Source organism: Anopheles moucheti, chromosome 3, assembly GCF_943734755.1.
Source record: "Anopheles moucheti chromosome 3, idAnoMoucSN_F20_07, whole genome shotgun sequence".
In the NCBI taxonomy this organism is placed as follows: domain Eukaryota; kingdom Metazoa; phylum Arthropoda; class Insecta; order Diptera; family Culicidae; genus Anopheles; species Anopheles moucheti.
In genome coordinates, this window is record NC_069141.1 from 6,743,285 (window position 1) to 6,765,078 (window position 21,794).

The window sequence follows — 21,794 nt, forward strand, 5'->3', positions numbered from 1 at the left end:
CGAATCGCTCCGGGAGGTACCGCTACGGTGAGATCAGTTTGTTCCATCAATTGGTCAATATTTGGGAGCAACGATCCATTGAAGGATGGAAAATGATTAAATTTTGTTGCGGGAAACTTGTTGATGGTAGGGCGGGGGGGGGGGGGGGGGGGAGAATTGTTGGAGTTTGAAAAGTTTCTGTTTTTTGCATGACAATATTCGATTCGTTTTGAAAGATTATTCTTTACTCGGAGAACTTATCAAACGAAAGGAGTTGAAGCTTGCCAGATGTGTTCTACATTTGAAGTAATATATTAGTGAGGTGGATGTTGCCTTTTTTATGGTAGTAAAATTTCGATAACTAATTGTGTTATGACTTATTGTGGCCTATTTATAATTTATTATTTTCAAATATGGTTTAATGGTCTAAATTTAAATAATATTTATGTCTATAACATATATATATATATAAATGTTTAAATACCTTTACATTACAAATAAACCTCTAATACAATTACTTTGGAACTCCTTCTCTGCTTTATTCTGTGACAGCGAGAATTTATCGGTGCATTCAACAGGTTGTTTAGATGTAATGCTACTGTTCTTTGTTGTTTTCTTTTATGCGCCTAAAGTTAGGCAATCGCCATGGCAAACTTCAATTATGAATCAAAAACCTACAATATAACTACTGAAATTTCGTCATTCAGTAACTACAAGGACAGATTTGTAACGTTTTACTAATAATTGTGTGTTAAAGCGCGTTCCCCTCACAATTTCCACTAAAACAAAAATCCCCTTGAGCCGTTAACACCAGGGATTGGACACCGACGATCCCCACCACAATACCCGGGGGAATCCAACAGAAAGCTCCCCCCTTTTTCTCTTGCTTCCCATGAGCGAGAAAAACTCTCCCCATGGAAAAGCGCGTGAAAGTTGAAGGAACAAATTAAAAACACTCTCGCCTCACCCGCCTTTCCCAGCTTGGCCACAGTCCGTTCCGTTTTCGCCCGTCGTACCGAGTGTGCACCGCGCGAGAAAGCATTAAGGGGAGAATGTGTTTTGGAGGTGGTGATGAAACGGGTAAGCAAAATAAAAAAAATAACCCCAACGTTCGGTCACATTGCATGGCCGCTCCCTTTTAGCCGAAGCCAGGATCGAAATTTGCTCCCCGAGCACCCATCCTGCTCAGTCCACTTCCAGCGCCCCGAAGAACGTTTCCACGTCAGTTTTCCATCAGTTTGGGTTTCCTCCCTGGGACTGGGATGGGAAATTGGCGGAAAAACAAAAGCGACCCGAAAACGCCACACGGAAGCAAATAGAAGAACGTAAAGAAAACAGCACAAAAATGGGGAAAACTGGTGAAGGACGTGCCGACGAGGAGGGCTATTTTAGGTTGGGGGACGAATTCGAGAGGGTAGCACATTTGTCTTGAAGCTTCTCGGACAGTCCGTAGGAGTTTTGGGACGCAAGAAAACGCCCTAGTTGTGCCAAGTCCGGTGCTGCCACTTCTTATGAGTCACAGCTAGCGTTGTTACCGGCATTGTGCTGAGTGGCGGTCCGCAGCAGTGAAGAAGCGAAGTCTTATCTCGTCCCTACCGCTAGACGGCTTCCCTCGATGGGTCGGAAAATATAAAAATTAATTAATCTTAAGTCGCTCCTTTCTGCGTTCCCGGTACCCCCCCCCCCCCCCCCCCCCCCAACCCCGCCATTGCCGGTTTTGGGTTGAATATCCTTGGATTTGAACAACAAGATGAAATTAAGGCGAAGTTCAAGCTATGGGCACTAGACGAGGGTTAGCGAAGCATCCTTTCTCGGTTGGATGCTGCCTTTATCTATGTGTGTATGTGTGCCTGTGTTCGTACCTTTCCTCCTTTACTTCGAGTGTAATGGGGTAACGGTCCGATAGGAAGAGGTTCTTTGGGATTCTTCTTCAAATTTCTTGCCCCTTTTTCGAACGGATCGCCCTCACTCACTCCCATTGCCCCAGAAAGGGATTCTCGAAACCAGAAGTCTTATAACACACCCACACACACACACACAAACTTCTTCATTCCTCCTCAGCTCAGAAAGTTATTAAGATAGAAATTCTTACGCAAAGGGCCAAAGTGTCGTGGGGAAGCTGAAGGAGAAGGGTGGCGCTCACACCGATGGGGCGATGTGTTTTTTTTGTGAGTGTGGAGTTAGAAATTATACAGATCGCAAGGATTCAACAGGAAAGTGACTCGAAGATGGCCAAGGATACCCCCCAGGCCGGTCCTCTCCATATCTGGACGCTTTTCCTATGGGTCCTTCTTCCGCTTCGAAGCAGGGTAGCAAAGTTTCTTTTTGGAAAGGACAAAGAACGAAACCCTCGGTTTTTCACGACACATCCCTTCCATGAGAAACACCACGGGGAATGGGGGGAGGTATAGGGGTGGGGGTGACCGTTTGCCATGTCCCTTTTTTCCTGTTTGCTTTGCCCACATTCGAACGAACTTGACTGACACTCCCCGTGACGATCGAACCCGGTGGCACCCAGGCGCTTGTGACCGTCATCACCGCCACCCAGCGACAGGAACTCCGCACCAAGTAGTCAAACAAAACGTGTGCGCAGAAAAAAAAAAACAGAAAAACCCAACGATAAGAGGAGGGTGCGCACCTAATGCTATCGCTAGTCTAGCTCACCTCCCTGGCAGGTCCGGGATAAACGGTTGATAAGGGAAGAAAGGTGGGTGTGGATTGCGGGACGCACACGCACACGCACCCGTGGGACACACGCGAAGAATTAGAAATGTGGAGTGTTTTCCCCCTGTTTGACAGGATCGCATCCTTTTCGCATCTTCCCGTGGACGACGACGGTGGACCGTTTGGAAGGGCCGTACCGTTCGTCTCACCCGGGATCCGTCTCTGGGTGACGGTGAGCGAACGAGCAAACACGCGCCCGTACGATGATGAAAGTACGGTTCGATGTCATCGCCCACGGGTGGAGCGGTACAGCGAGTTCCACTCCTTCCGTGGTTGATTATGTGGCAGACAACACTGCACAGTCTGCCATCTGGATCGCAGAAGCAATTTATCGTACTGGTGGAACAATTTGTCAGTGGGAAAATGTTTTTTGGGATTTTTAGGAATATAATTCAAAATTATTAAATAATTTAAAACATAACCAAACCAGTATCTACTTTGAAAATAAACTAATTAACAAAACAATGTTTACCAAAATAAAACAAAAGTCATGTCAATGAACTAAAAGGAATTAAATAAATCAATAAATAGACAATTAAAGTTACATGTAACTGATAACCACCAACAAGATATCATATAAATAAATTAATTATAAGATAAACATGTAACTAAAACAATCAATCTACAAAAAGATAAAAATATAAAACAAACAGCATAAATATAAATAGAAAAACTTATAACTTTAATGCTACAGGTATGTTGCAAAAATAAACACTCCTCTGATTCACTTAAAGCATAAAATTAGCAGAAGATTAAAATTGAAAAGAAAAGTAACACATTCAACTGGGAAAATCACCTACCGGTGGCTTTGGTGTTCATTTTTCACGCTTTCAAGGGACACTTTTCGTTCGCGTGTAGAAACCAATCGGCGTTTCAGGCTGCTGGAGGAAACTTTTACCCCTTTTCTGCCATCCCATTCTTCGTCCACAACCCCCAACCGACCCACCGTATCCGGTCGCATAACGCACACGGCTGACGCTGTTGCGTAGCTGTACTCCGATTTTCAGCAAGGGGAACACAGAACGGTACCACCATTCGGCTAACCCCTTCCATACCTCCTCGCGTAATGGGATGATGGGTGCGTGGCGTAATAGGAAGGGGTCGTCCTCACGCGAAGTGACACACATTAGGGTAGCACGGACACCCAGCACGCATATCCTGTGATTATGAAAAAGAAAGGCCCTCGCGGTGGGTGGGTTGCGTTGCGTTGCGCACCCTTCACACCCCGTGGGTTCGTTTGTTTATCTCGTGCGCTTTACGCACTGGGTAGGGAACCCGCAATACTTCATCGATCTAAGCACAGCCTAGCATCACTTCCAGTCGGGGTTTCCATACTTCCTATAAAAAATGTAATATGAAATGAGGAGAAAAAAACTAATTCTGTTAGTGAAATACTTGGTACTAGCTTCATTCAATTACACTTTCCATAAACTTTTCTCACGTTGTACACGCTTCCAACTCATTACCTCTTTATCCTTCGAACATAATACTGTAAATGAGTTCATCATTCGATTTAATCACTGCCATCTGAACAGTAGTTCACTGGAAATATTATCACAATAGTGAGATATTATCGCAAGGGTAGTATTTATTGCCCTTTTTATTATGTTTGTTTATTAATATGTTTTTCAGTTCTTCATTTTATTTTTTATATTATTTTGAAACCAATATGGCTTGATTTATTAATTTATAATCAAGTATCTTTTTTTTTGCCCTTCAGGATTCTATATCCATGCCGTTCAATACAGAGACAACGGAAAACAATGGAAGTACGGCCAACACACCCGGCGAGGATGCGTATGCGGGTATGTCACACTTCTTGCAAGAACTTATTTTTAAATAAAATTTTTCCATTCATTTTGATACTAAATCTTTCAGGTCTGATCAAAGATGCGGACAAGTTCAAGCTGATGCTACTGGCGTGGAACTATCAGAACTCGGCGGCAGGTAAATGTTAGTGGTATCCTCAACGTCTGTCTCGTGGTGGACCATCGAACCCTTTCTAACCATTTTACCCCTTTACCCCTTTCCTCCAACTCTCCCCCTTTTGTACACAACAGCACAAAATGGAGCGGAGGGACCGGACCTGGCAACGATGACCAACCTGTGGCAACAGTACCAGAACGCGCTGGCGATGACGGGCAAGACGAACTTCAACCAACTGCCGGTAAGTGAGCGACAATCGTCCCCAATAGAACAGCAGCAGGACGAAACCAACTCGTCCGAACAGAAGGACGAGGACGATCTGTCCGAGGACGACTCGGAGGATCGCCTCGAGGCGACGGTAAACGATCCGGAACGGCTGAAAGCGTTCAACATGTTCGTCCGGTTGTTTGTGGATGAAAATCTTGACCGCATCATCCCGATCTCGAAGCAGCCGAAGGAGAAGATACAGGCGATCATCGATTCGTGTACGCGCCAGTTTCCGGAGTTTGCCGAACGCGCCCGGAAGCGCATCCGGACGTACCTGAAGTCCTGCCGGCGGAACAAGAAGACGCGCGAGGGCTGGGAGAACACGGTGAGTCCCGTGGAGGGCACGGACGAGGTTAGTGGCAGCACGTCCGCAGGCGGAGGATATGATCGGTTTGGTATGCTTGTATGTTTCCAGTCCCGCCCGACGCCGGCACACCTAACGTCGGTACAGGCGGAACAGATACTGGCCGTGGCGTGCGAAAACGAGAGTCTCAATGCGAAGCGCATGCGCATCGGGCTGGAGCCGATCAGCCAGACGGTCAGTCAACCGGCGGCGGTAAGTTTTATGGTAAAATGGTCGCTTCCAAACGCATCCCCCTTCGAAACCCCGACCACCGCTCCGCCTCCCACCGTGCTCGTGCTCGGTGTGCGGGAGTGCAAATTTGCGACGCAGACTTTTGGACCCGAAACACACAACAAAATCCGAACCGCAGTGATGGAAGTTAGCTCAACGCGCATAACTAACGATGCCGGATGTCCAACACCTTCGTCGTGGGGGGTTGTTGGTGTGTGCTCTTCTGTCTTTGCAGACGTCGGCCGAATCACCGACGGCAGTGCCGAACATGTACCAGAACCTTACCAACCGCGAACAGGAGTCCACGTCCGTGTCGACGATCAAAAGCGAACCGATGACGAGCGTACCGAAGATATCGCCCGTACCCAGCACACCGACACCGGACATGAACCAGATGAAGCTGTAAGTCGATTAAATGCATTTGTAATGTCATTTTTATACATACATCGTTTCCATATTGATAGCAAGAACAGTATCTCATCTAAATTCGTGCTCTTGATCGTTCTTGTTATAGTCGCCTAAAGGTATGCAATAAAAATTCTTTAATTTGGCAGTTACTCAATGACTGAAAGTTATTTCAGGCGAAGCATTACTGACCTGTAATATGTCGTGAATTGTAGAAATTAATACAAACAAAAATTATTGCATGCATTCAGGCGCTATTAACGCAATACATAAACGGCTGAGCGATCCATCCATGAACGTATAACATTGTTGGTAAATTTGCTTTAAAAAAGTCCTCATTGGTACACCTCCAGTGGTTACACCCACGCTGGATGAAAGATTTTACATTACGCCTAAAATTATGCAATCCGCGTAGCGAAACCATCACTTTCATTCTGTTCGGTGTTGTTACGCGTTTGTTTGGTTTGCTTAAGTAATTACCGCTGCTCTATATGCGACATCTGATGTATTCTCTTCGAAACAGTAACATACCTAGTGCCAGTGCCAGCTCGACGCCCACCATCCCAACGACCGTACCTACCATTTCCAACTTCCACGACTACAACACCGGCTTCTCGAACCGCTCCCAGCACTACCAGAACTTTATGAACTCGGTCAACAGCAGTAGCACGAGCAGCGGTGCCACGACCAACACGACCATGTCCGCTGCCGGCACCGGTGAGTTGTGGAATCAGCTAAGCGATTGTAGGCCAACCTATCACCCTTTTTCGCGCGCAACTTTAACCGATCGATATGTTTTCGCTAACCTGTTTGTTTTCTGTCTTTTTTTTTTGTTTCCGTCGCATTGCAGCAGCTCCTACCGATCTGTCGATGAAGCGACCGATACTGGCCCACAAGCTGAACAGTGCAGAAATCACAGCCGTCAAGCAGCTCGTCACCGGTTACCGGGAATCGGCCGCCTTCCTGATGCGAAGTGCCGACGAGCTAGAGAACTTACTGCTTCAGCAGCAGTAAGCACCGTATGGATGTCTCAGTATTTTGTGAGAACAAAAGGCGAACAAATTTGTAAAAACTAAACAGAGCCAGCTAGCGCTAGCGGAAACTTTTTAAGGAATTTCAGGAAAATTGATGTCAAAAAAATCAACTAATAGCACACAATAAGAGGGGTTAATTCCGGCATAAAACGACATGAACAAAAACAAAGATAAAGAGTATAAGGACAACGGTGAATTACACAAAATACACAGGGTGATAAACAATAGAAGAAGAAAAACTACCAAACCAGATAGGAACCAGAATGTCGCGAAGAGGAAATGTAAAATTACAAAAGTAGCCTAAACCCACAGCTCGAAATGAAAAGAAAAACCTTAAAAGAGACGAGCTAGGAAGATGAAACAAAATCAAACAATGATACAGCTAGAAGATGAAGATAAGAAGAGCAGAAAAAGTGTGTATAAATGTATGAACAAGGTATCGCAAGAACAGCAGATCTCGTGCTACTTCTTGCTTAGTTGAGTTTAAGGACAACCATAATAGTTTTTTTGTAATTCAATTTGTTTATTTACACTTGACAACTAATTATTGTACAACACTCATTACACTCTAACCACTCTGTACCGTTTCCTTTTACCTCTTGACGTTCTAACGTGAGTCGTATTGGTATGGTAAAGCGGAAAAGCGAAAAAGCAGACGGACGAAATGCTTCAAAATCAGTGGAATAAACTCATTATTGGAAGATAAAAAGAATAATTACGAACATGCATGTAGTCAAGTTTTCTATTTATTAATGATCCGAAGAATATATGTTGGCTTGAAGTTATGCTTAAATCAAGCCGCCGAAAAATCGCCTGAAGAAATTGCAAATGATTGTTTCTCGACGATTATATCTGAGACGTCGACAAATCTCATGTAGTCGATAGACCCCAAAGCGGGACAAGTAAGCAGTGGAGGATCAATCACCTTTGAGGCCATGGGCGGAATTATAGTTGGGGCATATAATTATAAAAACGATAATGAATTTAAAAACGCAGTAAGAAGGGGCCTACTCCCTGCAAGCGAACCGTCAGCGGCGGATCAAATGGTAGGCGGAGTAGGCGGTCGCCTAGGGCCTTGCCGTGTTGGGGGCCCAAAAAATTTGTGCCGATTGTGCGATTTTTGGAAATTTAAAAGTAGAGTTAATTTATAGCAAAACATTTTTTTTAAGAACGTAAAAAATTGATCAACAATATCTTCCATGGCTATATAAAACATTTGTTTCCATGTGATAAATTAAATGCAGAGAAGAATATCGACTTTGTGACTTTAAAGTATAAACGAAATTGCTCCAGGATTTCCGAATCTATAGTGTTGATAAAAGGAGCAATTTTGATCTAAAACCGCCGAAAGGTATGCAAAGGTATCCAGCTGTTTTCATATTTCTGTGAGAGCGATCGCCAGCGCAAGTGAGATGGATGAAATGGGAAGTCTCCCTCATCTCTCGCTCAAAATCGCCGGCGGCTGGATCGAAATTTCTATACAAAACCAGCTGTTTTCAGATTTCCTACACCAAGAGAGCATGTATTAGCAGGAGGTAACATGTATGCCCCCATATTTTGTCAAGTGGGCCATCACTACCCATACCATCAAAGTCATGAGCACCATCGGTTGTGTAAGTGAGATGAAGTGAGATGAGATGTTGATGGTATGCGTAGTGATGGCCTAGGCCATCTTGATTTCTACGCCATTGTGTAAATTTTCGCACCGACAATGGTTGTTTTTCGGCAAAAAACGGGTTGCTCTACGTACCAATAACTGCAATAAGTTCTTTTTGCTTCATCCCGCACTTGTACGCTACGCACGATAAGCGATCCTTGTAGCCAACGAAAAGGCGTATCGTTCACCGTGGATCAAAGCTGGAAAAAGGAGGATTACACGAAGCTGAAACATTCTTCCGGACAACTCGGGCCTGTGGTATTGTGCCCACGTCCGCGGCGATCAGGGACAGCGGTGGTATCCTTGCTGCATTACGTAAGAAACGATCTGCTGCAGCGAACCAACTGTCGAGACTTTTAGGTGATAACATCCCGCAGGCCGTATGTGAAAGTTTTGTTCCACAATCAATCAGCAACAGGGCGGCGTTTTTGAGTAGATACAAAACGCAACCCGGTAAAAATGAACCGATAGAATCGCACGATCTGCGGCGGGTGATGAAGACAATCTTGTGCAATCAAACGGTGATTGGTGTCCCGATAACGTTTGCTGGCTACTATGGAACATTCCGTGGTTCGGTGCCGGACGTGGGTGTGATCTTGCGCGATCTGGTCGTGTGTGTGTCTTCTTTGCCGAGATTGGATTTTACTACGTGTATCGACTCTTGCACCTCAAGCCACTGTACAAACTGGTCCATAAAAAGCACCACGAATGGACGACACCGTTTGCTTGGACCGCTATGTACTGCCTTCCGATCGGACACATCATCAGCAACATGATCCCGTCAATGATCGGCATACAGCTCATGAAGGCGCACATCTTCACCATTGCCATCTGGTTTCCGTTGGAAATCTTTAACACGATTCGGGATCATTGTGGCTACCTTTTGGCGTTCTTTCTCAGCCCCGAGGACCACGATTATCATCACGCGAAGTATGAATCATCAAGCCAAACTGCTGTATGAGGGATATTTTTGCACAGCTTTATATGAATGTTTGTTGTATGTTTATAGATTTACTGAGTGCTTCGGAACGTTCGAGTATCTCGATTGGTTGCACGGGGCGGACACAAAGTTCCGGAAGTCAAAGCAGCACCAGCGTCATCGTACACTTTGAGGCATTAAATCGGCCCGAGAGTTGTAGCCGGATAGTTAATCCGAAGCCACCTGTTTGCCATCCAAAGCTTACGAGTGAGGGTGGTAAGGATTACCTCGTTCCAAAACATTCATCGTTGTTTCGTCTTTCTAGCTGTTCTATTTAATTACAAACTCATGTATTCAATAACATGAAACATAGAAACAATTCGGCATTTTACTTGGACCTTTTCTCTACTCATTTGCTAAACATGGATAATAAACTCATTTCCGATTTTTTGGTGTATACATTGTAATTTTAAACAAGCAGTAAGTATTTAATTTTCATTTATTTTAAACGTTACCGCGTAAGTTTTCAACCAGCATACCCGGGTATTTCATACATTTTGTATGGAGCATGACGTTCCTCTTCTGCTTCTTTTCTTATTGTACATCGTTTCGAGTCAAATTCAATGGATTTAAAATTTAAAAAGGAATCGTTAGTTTTATCAAAACATAAAAAAGATAATGAATGAATCGAATAAATTTTAGATATGCAAAATATACAAACCAGCTGTTTTCATATTTCTGTGAGAGCGATCGCCAGCGCAAGTGAGATGGATGAAATGGGAAGTCTCCCTCATCTCGCGCTCAAAATCGCCGGCGGCTGGATCGAAATTTCTATACAAAACCAGCTGTTTTCAGATTTCCTACACCAAGAGAGCATGTATTAGCAGGAGGTAACATGTATGCCCCCATATTTTGTCAAGTGGGCCATCACTACCCATACCATCAAAGTCATGAGCACCATCGGTTGTGTAAGTGAGATGAAGTGAGATGTAGTGAGTTGATGGTATGCGTAGTGATGGCCCAAGCAACAAAATATGCACGCTGAAGAGATAAACATTGTACCTCCTGCTAATACATGCTCTCTTGGTGTCAGAAATCTGAAAACGGCTGCTTTGTATGGGATTTCGTACGGGAGAGTTTGAAAATGAAAACAATGGTGATGGATGCGGCGCTCCTGGATGGCGTTTGGAATAATTGCGGAGCAACGAAGCGAAGTGAGTGAAAATTGCAAAAAACATTTCTTTCTTCACAGAAGTCACATAACATCTTGTTTATTTTACGGAAATTCGTCACTTCAACTAGAAATTATTTAAATAATAATACAAAAACGCTACAAAATCTTTAGAAATGTATACATATTTGTACAGTGTTCATAAACATAAATTCGCTTTTTATTCAGTTGGTTCGTCGATTTGGATTTTGTACATTTAGTTGTAAACATAATGAAATAACGTTTATCGTGCAAATAAAGCTTTTTTATCGTATTACCCAACCGTTAGCATTCGAACCCGATTGGACCATTTTCAACAACGCCGTAACGTTTCGAATTTCCTTCTTTTCCTGACGGTGTGCTACAATTCGTACGAGCGTGCAAAAGCCGCCCCACAGTCGGCCCACGGACAGTGAAAGGATAGTGTACCGGTATTTAGCAGCTCGTGCGCATTCAGATGACTATGGCGTGTGTAGGAACGTCCTGCCTGTCTCCTGCTGCAACGTTCTTTCCATCCTCATTTGACACTTGGTGGCGATCTCCACCGTAATATTTCTCGTGCTCTGTTAGAAGCCGCTCATTGAAGTACAGCTTCTTGCAATCGGGATGCACGCAGGAATAAACTCTTACCGAAGAATCAACTCCGGTGGTGGTAGAGGCGCTATTGGCAGCTGACAAACCCTCCCCAACCGATCCGGTAGGTTCATCCTGTAATAAACACCGTAGCACTGTCACACTCGAGCCAAACGATAAAACAACTACTTCTGTATCACTATTTTCTTACGGGAAATCGTCTACTTCGGGAAAGTAGATTAATTACACGTTCTTCGTATTATTCACTGTTGTAATGCACTGATTTTTTTCCACACTCTCGTAAATCAATAATTTCACTAGCAGAAATTACAATGGTTGTACCAAACAGAAAAAGTTAAACGGAAGAACGGAAGAACGGAAGAGCGGAAGAACGGAAAAACGGAAGACGGAAGATGTTCTCTCAACGACGATCGAATAAAGAATGTATTTCTGCATGACAGTTGCGCAGCAAGCTGTCATGCCCAATTAACGGATTTACATTTTGACGTTTAGCGATCAGAACAATGATATACGGCCGGTCATGATCCTACAGGACATTACAGCTCGGCTGTCCTGACCTAGAATTGACCTCAATTCCGACTACTACAGAAGTTCTCCTATGTTTCAGCACTGATAGCCCATTTCCTCAACTTGTCCGCTTCTAAAACGCCATCATATGCCATCTGCGTATTCTGACATCCTTCGACATCCCTAACAACGTACCTGTCGTGGGGAAGAACTTTATGAATTACGTAAGGGCCGCGGAACCTTTTGTTAAGCTTTTTGCTAACATTAGCCGTGTCTGTATATCGAATGGCAACTAACTCTCCTTCCTTAAAATTAGGGGCTGGTCTAGTCTTTCCTGCAACGTATCGTTCATTTCTGTCTTGTGACGCTCTAATATTTGTTTGTGCCTCGGAACGGAGATGACTGATATCCTTTCCTCCATCTTCTATCTTAGACTCAAGGAATTCGCATAACTCATCTACAACCTCACCCCGCTGCTCGGTTCCGAAGAGAAGGACAGATGGAAGAAAATTCGTAGAACTGTGGACAGTGTTATTAAGAGCATACTCGGCAGTGCGTAAGTGCAAGTTCCAATCAGAATGATCGGCGAGATCAGATAATTTACTTAATATGGGACGAATCACGCGATTAACACGTTCGACCTGACCATTAGCTTGAGGAGAAGCTGTAGCGTTTAATATATGAGAAATATTGTGAGATTCAAGGAACTCCTTAAAAAGGGTTGATGTAAAACAGGTCGCACGGTCGCTTATAATGCGCCTTGGCCTACTATAATAAGACATATATTGGTTAAGAATATCGCATACCTCGTGAGTATTAGTGGTCGCAGTAGCGTACAGTTTTGTAAATTTGGTGAAAGCATCTATAACAACCAGAAGATATTTCTTACGGGAACCGGTATTAGGTAATGGACCTAAATGATCAATATGCAGGGTGTCAAACGGCAAGGGTACTTTCGGAATACTGAATAGATTTCGAGCGTTGACTCGAGGTGGTGCTGAATAAAGGATGCATTTGATGCAATTTTTAATGAAAGTCTCAATTCGGGTTTTCATCTGAGGAAACCAGTAATGTCGGCGAATAGAATCAAAGGTCTTAACAGTGGCCAAATGGCCAATCTTTTCGTGGTTATGTCGAATAACATTATCCACCATCTCAAAGGGTACATATAATTGAAGAGGATTGACAGAAGATTGATGATATACTAAACCGTCTTGTAAGATAAATCCTTCAACGGAACCAGTTTCAAGTCTACGCTTCAGGGATTCAATAGAAGGGTCTCGAGATTGTGCAATCTGTAGTTGGAAATCCAGATCTAACTCACTGATAGCACCGATGGCTTCGGTTCGGCTCAAGGCGTCGACATGAGCCATGGAAGTTCCAGAACGATAATGAATAGAATAATCATAGTTTTCTAAGAATAGGGACCATCGAGCAATTTTTGCAGAGCCATTACGATTCTTTAAGGTTTCAACCAATGAGTTACAATCCGTAAAGATCTTGAGCGGAAGTCCATGGACATAGGTGTGAAATCTTTTAAGTGCGTAAATTACTGAAAGCGTTTCTAGCTCGTAGCTATGCAACTTTGCTTCCTCTTTCGAAGTAGTTTTCGAGAAATAGGCAATCGGATGAAGTTTATTATCGTCTTGCTTTTGTAACAGAACTGCTCCAAACCCAAATGAACTTGCATCACAGTGAAGCTCGGTTTCCCTTTTTGGGTCAAAAATGGCGAGGACGGGAGATTGAATTAGCCTCTCACGAAGAGCCTCAAAAGCCTCACGGCAATTAACATCAAAGTTGAAGGTAGCATCCTTCTGAAGGAGTTTGGTTAGCGGTTTAGCTATACAAGAAAATGATGGAACAAAACGTCGGAAGTAAGAGAATAATCCCAAGCATCGTCTAAGTTGTTTTGTATTTAAAGGCATCGGGTAGTTTCGTAGAGCACTAATATGCCTGTCGCTTGGTCGGATACCGGAAGCATTTGCCTTGTATCCTAAATAATCTAACTCTTCATGTGCAAACTTGCACTTATCAATGCGAAGTTCAAGACCAGACTCCTTGATCCTTTGTAGAACAGCTTCTAAAGTTTTTAAATGAGACGGAAGGTCAACGGAAGCGATGATAATATCATCCAAATAGACGACTATTTTCTCTTCAGCAATAAATTCACGAAGGATCGAGTTAATAAAGCGTTGAAATTCAGACGGAGCATTCTTAAGTCCAAAAGGCATTTTCGTATATTCATATTGGCCATCGGGAGTAACAAAAGAGGTGTAGGGAATGGAAGATTCATCCATTTGCACTTGATGAAATCCACTTCTCAAATCTAACAGACTGAAAAACTTCTTATTACAAAGGTGTTCCAAACAGGTTTCAATCAATGGAAGGGGGTAGTTGTCTCTTACCGTAATCTTATTGATTGGTCGATAGTCCACGCACATACGTATCTCTCCACTCTTCTTCCGAACGAGCACCAGGGCGGAGGCATAGGGAGAATTACTTGGTCTTATGATCTGCTCATCTAATAATTTGGAAACTATTTCCCTAACTTGGTTTCGTTCCGCATAGGAGAGTCTACGAGGTTTAGTGAAAATGGGAGTCTGGTGAGTGAGGTTAATCTTCATTTTATAATCTATCAGCTTAGTGCGCTGAATAGAATCGTTCAGGTAATTTTCTTTTACAATTGATAAGACAAGAGCAGCGTCCTTTGAACGTAATGAGGGACCAATGTCAAGTTCGAGCTCTGTTTCATAAACATCAATATTAGAAAGTTCAGTGGCTGCTACGCTTAACGCATCCTGGTTTGGTAATATAATTTCATTTCGAGGTGACTTCATGAAAGGGGTGGAATTCTTAAGGTACGTAAGGTAAATATTAAACGACGGAAGTAAATCCCTACCTATAATAATTGGCCAGGCCATTGATTTTTCAGGTAATATAATGAAGGAATGATTGAGAATCACTTCTCTGAATTTAATGCGACATATAACCTGACCACGGGTATAAAGATGAGAATTCCCAAGGCCACGATATCTGGAAGGCGTCAGTGCAGCTAGAAGTCCTACTGGCACTATTGATTCATTAATAAAGCTTACTGCGCTACTTCTTGCAATTCGTCCAATGCCAAGACTTCAGGATCATTTACCGAAATATGGCTGGTCGCTTCCGGATAGGCAGCAGCATTTGCAGCAGTCTTAGGACAATTTTTGTGGGTGTGTCCCATCTGGAAACACTTGAAGCAAGCCCCTGGTGGTCGGTTGGGACGAGTGCAATTATTTTTGTGATGTCCAAACTCCGAACAGTTATAACATCGGTTAATGTTGGATGTTATACCTCGGCTGTTCAAAACAGGAGCTTTTTCCGGAACAGAAGGTGAGGTTGGTTTAAAGATTATTCGAGACCGGAGCGCTTCGAACTTCTTCAACATCGGCTTTAAATCTTCTACATTTGTTGCTATGAACCGCATTCCGGCAGTGAGAGATGGGTTACCCAGACCGTCGAGAATGATGTCGACCAATTCGGGTTCCGGAACAGGAGCACGACTGGCGATACGTTGCATATCCAGCACGTAACGCAAAGCAGTTTCCTTTGTAGAGAGACGACGGGATCGTAACTGTCGAAGTACGGTTTCAACAGAAGGCGGTACGCTTAAAGTGGAGATAAGTTCCTCCTTTAACTGTTCCACAGTAGAGGCACGAGAGGATTGGGCAACAATAGCCGCAGATCCTTTTAGCAGCCGGCGAGTGTGGACGAATTTATCCGCCTCCTTGACTCGATGCAGCGAAAAAGTGTATTCCAAGTCGTCCAGCCATTGTAGGATGCATCTCTCATCATCGCCCGTAAAGGGCTCGATGGTCTTATCCAGCTTCAAGTCAGCAACCGGTGGTGAATCACAGCCCGTCTGGAGTTCCAGTGCCTGGATCTTGCGACGCAATTCCAGTAATTCGATTCGTTGCTGAAGTTGCCGAATTTCGTCATCGGGAGCAATAGAGGGATCACTTTTGGCCATGGGATCATTTCCATTATGTGTTGCGGCAGCAAGAATGGAAGAAAGGCACGTTGCAGACGCGCCGGTCTGAGCGTCCAAAATGGCGTCATCGCGCTTTGTGAGTGTAACAATGGAAGCGTCCAAAATGGCGGACGAGCGCGTGGTATCAGCGTCGGCTACAGGTTTTTCGACGGATGCTTCCGCGTCTCCCAACGAAGAGGTATTAATGCCCATTACCTCGGAAAACAGCTTCCGAATTTGGGTGATGGTGACGGAAGGAGGAACCACAATCCCCGCGTTCGACAGGACGCAAAGCATTTCGTCACGGGTAGGCATGATGATAATGATGATGAAGCCAAGGCGGCACGGTGCGGAGGCACGAGGGGTATCCCACTTCTGAGATGTAATGCACTGATTTTATTCCACACTCTCGTAAATCAATAATTTCACTAGCAGAAATTACAATGGTTGTACCAAACAGAAAAAGTTAAACGGAAGAACGGAAGAACGGAAGAGCGGAAGAACGGAAAAACGGAAGACGGAAGATGTTCTCTCAACGACGATCGAATAAAGAATGTATTTCTGCATGACAGTTGCGCAGCAAGCTGTCATGCCCAATTAACGGATTTACATTTTGACGTTTAGCGATCAGAACAATGATATACGGCCGGTCATGATCCTACAGGACATTACACTGTTATTTTCGCATTGTCCAGCAAGCTTGCGAAGCGTAAACATCTTGTTTACACTCAAAACGTCAAATCAACACAACGGAAAGTTTGAGCGAGCTGAAGGAAGCTTACCGTTTCATCCAATGCAATCAATAGTTGGCAGTTTCGCATTTGAGTTTATCAATGTTTAGCAAGTAAGTAGACAAAAGGTCCAAGTAAAATGCCGAATTGTTTCTATGTTTCCTAGAAAGACGAAAGAGCGATGGATGTTTTAGTACGAGGTATTCCTTACCACCCTCACTCGTAAGCTTTGGATGGCAAACAGGTGGCTTCGGATTAACTATCCGGCTACAACTCTCGGGCCGATTTAATGCCTCAAAGTGTACGATGACGCTGGTGCTGCTTTGACTTCCGGAACTGTGTGTCCGTCCCGTGCAACCAATCGAGATACCCGAACGTTCCGAAGCACTCAGTAAATCTATAAACATACAACAAACATTCATATAAAGCTCTGCAAGAATATCCCTCATACAGCAATTTGGCTTGATGATTCATACTTCGCGTGATCATAATCGTAGTCCTCGGGGCTGGGAAAGAACGCCAAAAGGTAGCCACAATGATCCCGAATCGTGTTAAAGATTTCCAACGGAAACCAGATGGCAATGGTGAAGATGTGCGCCTTCATGAGCTGTATGCCGATCATTGACGGGATCATGTTGCTGATGATGTGTCCGATCGGAAGGCAGTACATAGCGGTCCAAGCAAACGGTGTCGTCCATTCGTGGTGCTTTTTATGGACCAGTTTGTACAGTGGCTTGAGGTGCAAGAGTCGATACACGTAGTAAAATCCAATCTCGGCAAAGAAGACACACACACGACCAGATCGCGCAAGATCACACCCACGTCCGGCACCGAACCACGGAATGTTCTATAATAGCCAGCAAACGTTATCGGGACACCCATCACCGTTTGATTGCACAAGATTGTCTTCATCACCCGCCGCAGATCGTGCGATTCTATCGGTTCATTTTTACCGGGTTGCGTTTTGTATCTACGCAAAAACGCCGCCCTGTTGCTGATTGATTGTGGAACAGAACTTTCACATACGGCTTGCGGGATGTTATCACCTAAAAGTCTCGACAGTTGGTTCGCTGCAGCAGATCGTTTCTTACGTAATGCAGCAAAGAAAAGGCACCACTGTCCCTGATCGCCGCGGACGTGGGCACAATACCGCAGGCCCGAGTTGTCCGGAAGGACGTTTTAGCTTCGTGTAATCCTCCTTCTTTTTTCAGCTTTGATCCACGGTGAACGATACGCCTTTTCGTTGGCTACAAGGATCGCTTATCGTGCGTAGCGTACAAGTGCGGAATGAAGAAAAAATCACTTATTGCAGTTATTGGTACGCAGAGCCACCCGTTTTTGCCGAAAAACAACCAATGTCGGTGCGAAAATTTACACAATGGCGTAGAAATCAAGATGGCCTAGGCCATCACTACGCATACCATCAACATCTCATCTCACTTCATCTCACTTACACAACCGATGGTGCTCATGACTTTGATAGTGTGCGTAGTGATGGCCCAAGCAACAAAATATGCACGCTGAAGAGATAAACATTGTACCTCCTGCTAATACATGCTCTCTTGGTGTCAGAAATCTGAAAACAGCTGCTTTGTATGGGATTTCGTACGGGAGAGTTTGAAAATGAAAACAATGGTGATGGATGCGGCGCTCCTGGATGGCGTTTGGAATAATTGCGGAGCAACGAAGCGAAGTGAGTGAAAATTGCAAAAAACATTTCTTTCTTCACAGAAGTCACATAACATCTTGTTTATTTTACGGAAATTCGTCACTTCAACTAGAAATTATTTAAATAATAATACAAAAACGCTACATAATCTTTAGAAATGTATACATATTTGTACAGTGTTCATAAACATAAATTTGCTTTTTATTCAGTTGGTTCGTCAATTTGGATTTTGTACACTTAGTTGTAAACATAATGAAATAACGTTTATCGTGTAAATAAAGCTTTTTTATCGTATTACCTAACCGTTAGCATTCGAACCCGATTGGACCATTTTCAACAACGCCGTAACGTTTCGAATTTCCTTCTTTTCCTGACGGTGTGCTACAATTCGTACGAGCGTGCAAAAGCCGCCCCACAGTCGGCCCAAGGACAGTGAAAGGATAGTGTACCGGTATTTAGCAGCTCGTGCGCATTCAGATGACTATGGCGTGTGTAGGAACGTCCTGACTGTCTCCTGCTGCAACGTTCTTTCCATCCTCATTTGACACTTGGTGGCGATCGCAACGAGCTTCCTTCTCCACCGTGATATTTCTCGTGCTCTGTTAGAAGCCGCTCATTGAAGTACAGCTTCTTGCAACCGGGATGCACGCAGGAATAAACTCTTACCGAAGAATCAACTCCGGTGGTGGTAGAGCCGCTATTGGCAGCTGACAAACCCTCCCCAACCGATCCGGTAGGTTCATCCTGTAATAAACACCGTAGCACTGTCACACTCGAGCCAAACGATAAAACAACTACTTCTGTATCACTATTTTCTTACGGGAAATCGTCTACTTCGGGAAAGTAGATTAATTACACGTTCTTCGCATTATTCACTGTTAATTTCGCATTGTCCAGCAAGCTTGCGAAGCGTTAACAACTTGTTTACACTCAAAACGTCAAATCAACACAACGGAAAGTTTGAGCGAGCTGAAGGAAGCTTACCGTTTCATCCAATGCAATCAATAGTTGGCAGTTTCGCATTTGAGTTTATCAATGTTTAGCAAGTAAGTAGCCAAAGGTCCAAGTAAAATGCCGAATTGTTTCTATGTTTCCTAGAAAGACGAAAGAGCGATGGATGTTTTAGTACGAGGTATTCCTTACCACCCTCACTCGTAAGCTTTGGATGGCAAACAGGTGGCTTCGGATTAACTATCCGGCTACAACTCTCGGGCCGATTTAATGCCTCAAAGTGTACGATGACGCTGGTGCTGCTTTGACTTCCGGAACTGTGTGTCCGTCCCGTGCAACCAATCGAGATACCCGAACGTTCCGAAGCACTCAGTAAATCTATAAACATACAACAAACATTCATATAAAGCTCTGCAAGAATATCCCTCATACAGCAATTTGGCTTGATGATTCATACTTCGCGTGATCATAATCGTAGTCCTCGGGGCTGGGAAAGAACGCCAAAAGGTAGCCACAATGATCCCGAATCGTGTTAAAGATTTCCAACGGAAACCAGATGGCAATGGTGAAGATGTGCGCCTTCATGAGCTGTATGCCGATCATTGACGGGATCATGTTGCTGATGATGTGTCCGATCGGATGGCAGTACATAGCGGTCCAAGCAAACGGTGTCGTCCATTCGTGGTGCTTTTTATGGACCAGTTTGTACAGTGGCTTGAGGTGCAAGAGTCGATACACGTAGTAAAATCCAATCTCGGCAAAGAAGACACACACACGACCAGATCGCGCAAGATCACACCCACGTCCGGCACCGAACCACGGAATGTTCTATAATAGCCAGCAAACGTTATCGGGACACCCATCACCGTTTGATCGCACAAGATTGTCTTCATCACCCGCCGCAGATCGTGCGATTCTATCGGTTCATTTTTACCGGGTTGCGTTTTGTATCTACGCAAAAACACTGGCTTGTTGATGATTGGTTGTGGAACAGAACTTTCACATACGGCCTGCGGGATGTTATCGCCTAAAAGTCTCGACAGTTGGTTCGCTGCAGCAGATCGTTTCTTACGTAATGCAGCAAAGAAAAGGCACCACTGTCCCTGATCGCCGCGGACGTGGGCACAATACCGCATACATAATCCTCCTTTTTCCAGCTTTGATCCACGGTGAACGATACGCCTTTTCGTTGGCTACAAGGATCGCTTATCGTGCGTAGCGTACAAGTGCGGAATGAAGCAAAAATCACTTATTGCAGTTATTGGTACGCAGAGCCACCCGTTTTTGCCGAAAAACAACCAATGTCGGTGCGAAAATTTACACAATGGCGTAGAAATCAAGATGGCCTAGGCCATCACTACGCATACCATCAACATCTCATCTCACTTCATCTCACTTACACAACCGATGGTGCTCATGACTTTGATGGTATGGGTAGTGATGGCCCACTTGACAAAATATGGGGGCATACATGTTACCTCTCGCTAATACATGCTCTCTTGGTATCGGAAATCTGAAAACAGCTGGTTTTGTATGGAAATTTCGATCCAGCCGCCGGCGATTTTGAGCGCGAGATGAGGGAGACTTCCCATTTCATCCATCTCACTTGCGCTGGCGATCGCTCTCACGGGTTTGATAGTGTGCAATGCAACAGTGATGGGCAAATTTATTCCACGCTGCAGTATCGGAAATTTGAAAACAATTGTGTGCGCGGCAACGGTATAATGGTTTTCACAGTTGACCAGCTGATTTTGTCACTTGACAAATTTGTCAGCATGTTGTCAACTCTCGTGGCCTAATGGATCGAAGAATGCTACAAAACATGGTCAATTGTTGCAAAAAAGTTCAGCAAGTAAAAGCTCACCACAGAAAACAACCGTTTTTTTGTTCATGGTCTTAAACATCAACATGAAAAGAAAAAGGATTCTAGGAAATTTATCTGATTGTTACCGAAGAAGTCAACCGATTGGCAACTGTACCTTGGGCGAAAAATCGTAGAAGGCGTTGGACTACTCAGGATTCGTAAATGTACGTAAATCGTAGAAAATGTGATCCAAGTAGTGGCGTTATGGTTCTCCTTAGCGCATACAAGCGTTTATATATAGAGACTAGCTTAACTGCCCGTTTACAGGGCTACGCAACGAGACTTTGCTGGTGTTGTTAAATCATGTTTGAATTACACCCCCCTAACACCGATAATGCCGTAGCAAAATTATAGACCCCCTTTAAAAATTCCGCCCTGGGCCTCCAAGGGGATTGATCCTCCACTGCGGACCGTTATCCTAGTCTCTATATATAGGTGGTGGGAAGGTGTTGTGAAGGGTAAATCCATTGCGAATATTACATACAATCATGGTTCATATGGAGCCAGCATATAAGCATTTATAAGCAGCTGGATAACGAGACTATCTATGCGTTGGCAATCCGCAAGGAACAGGCATAGTGGGCGAAGCCTGTATAAATATTAATAAAACAGGTAAAAATTATATGTCCTTAAACTTTAATGGGATCGTTCGCAAAATGGTTTTATATCATAGAAAAATTAATATAAACGTTCATATAAACGTCATTGAAGACGCTTTTGATTATTTTTCGCGTCGATCGAGACAAAGAACTGGCCAAAAATTACCAGTTTGTC

At 44.0% G+C, this 21,794-nt stretch overlaps 3 protein-coding genes and 2 pseudogenes across 3 annotated transcripts in view; 2 read left to right on the forward strand and 3 right to left on the reverse strand.

Annotated features, from left to right (window-relative positions):
• LOC128305888 (nucleolar protein 4) overlaps nucleotides 1-21,794 on the forward strand; it is a 289,274-nt gene that overhangs the window by 41,183 nt on the left and 226,297 nt on the right. The window contains exons 6-12 of the mRNA XM_053043519.1: nucleotides 4,424-4,508; nucleotides 4,582-4,656; nucleotides 4,764-5,221; nucleotides 5,312-5,464; nucleotides 5,706-5,872; nucleotides 6,399-6,592; nucleotides 6,726-6,915. Of these exons, the coding sequence (XP_052899479.1) occupies nucleotides 4,424-4,508; nucleotides 4,582-4,656; nucleotides 4,764-5,221; nucleotides 5,312-5,464; nucleotides 5,706-5,872; nucleotides 6,399-6,592; nucleotides 6,726-6,889 (1,296 nt within the window). The 3' untranslated portion in view covers nucleotides 6,890-6,915. The remainder of the gene's footprint in view (nucleotides 1-4,423; nucleotides 4,509-4,581; nucleotides 4,657-4,763; nucleotides 5,222-5,311; nucleotides 5,465-5,705; nucleotides 5,873-6,398; nucleotides 6,593-6,725; nucleotides 6,916-21,794) is intronic.
• On the forward strand, nucleotides 8,505-9,717 carry LOC128305891 (fatty acid hydroxylase domain-containing protein 2-like; annotated as a pseudogene).
• On the reverse strand, nucleotides 11,685-14,717 carry LOC128305282 (uncharacterized). The gene is made up of 4 exons (XM_053042656.1): nucleotides 14,398-14,717; nucleotides 13,002-13,176; nucleotides 12,420-12,503; nucleotides 11,685-12,248 (listed from the first exon to the last, which is right to left on the reverse strand). The coding sequence occupies exons 1-4, from the start codon at nucleotides 14,715-14,717 to the stop codon at nucleotides 11,886-11,888; spliced, it is 942 nt and encodes a 313-aa protein (XP_052898616.1). The 3' UTR covers nucleotides 11,685-11,885.
• On the reverse strand, nucleotides 16,486-17,901 carry LOC128305289 (fatty acid hydroxylase domain-containing protein 2-like). The gene is made up of 2 exons (XM_053042664.1): nucleotides 17,013-17,901; nucleotides 16,486-16,933 (listed from the first exon to the last, which is right to left on the reverse strand). Exons 1-2 carry the CDS (start codon nucleotides 17,204-17,206, stop codon nucleotides 16,831-16,833), a joined length of 297 nt encoding a protein of 98 aa, XP_052898624.1. The 5' UTR covers nucleotides 17,207-17,901; the 3' UTR covers nucleotides 16,486-16,830.
• On the reverse strand, nucleotides 19,393-20,292 carry LOC128305894 (fatty acid hydroxylase domain-containing protein 2-like; annotated as a pseudogene).

Coding starts and splice junctions, on each gene's coding strand:
- LOC128305282 (XM_053042656.1), bottom strand. CDS start 14,717: ATGGCCTGGCCAATTATTATAGGTAGGGATTTACTTCCGTCGTTTAAT. Junction 13,177..14,397: donor AAGATTAACCTCACTCACCA/GACTCCCATTTT, acceptor TTATCGTTCTGG/AACTTCCATGGCTCATGTCG. Junction 12,504..13,001: donor TTATCTTACAAGACGGTTTA/GTATATCATCAA, acceptor CTTTTTAAGGAG/TTCCTTGAATCTCACAATAT.
- LOC128305289 (XM_053042664.1), bottom strand. CDS start 17,206: ATGTACTGCCTTCCGATCGGACACATCATCAGCAACATGATCCCGTCA. Junction 16,934..17,012: donor TACGATTATGATCACGCGAA/GTATGAATCATC, acceptor GTATGTTTATAG/ATTTACTGAGTGCTTCGGAA.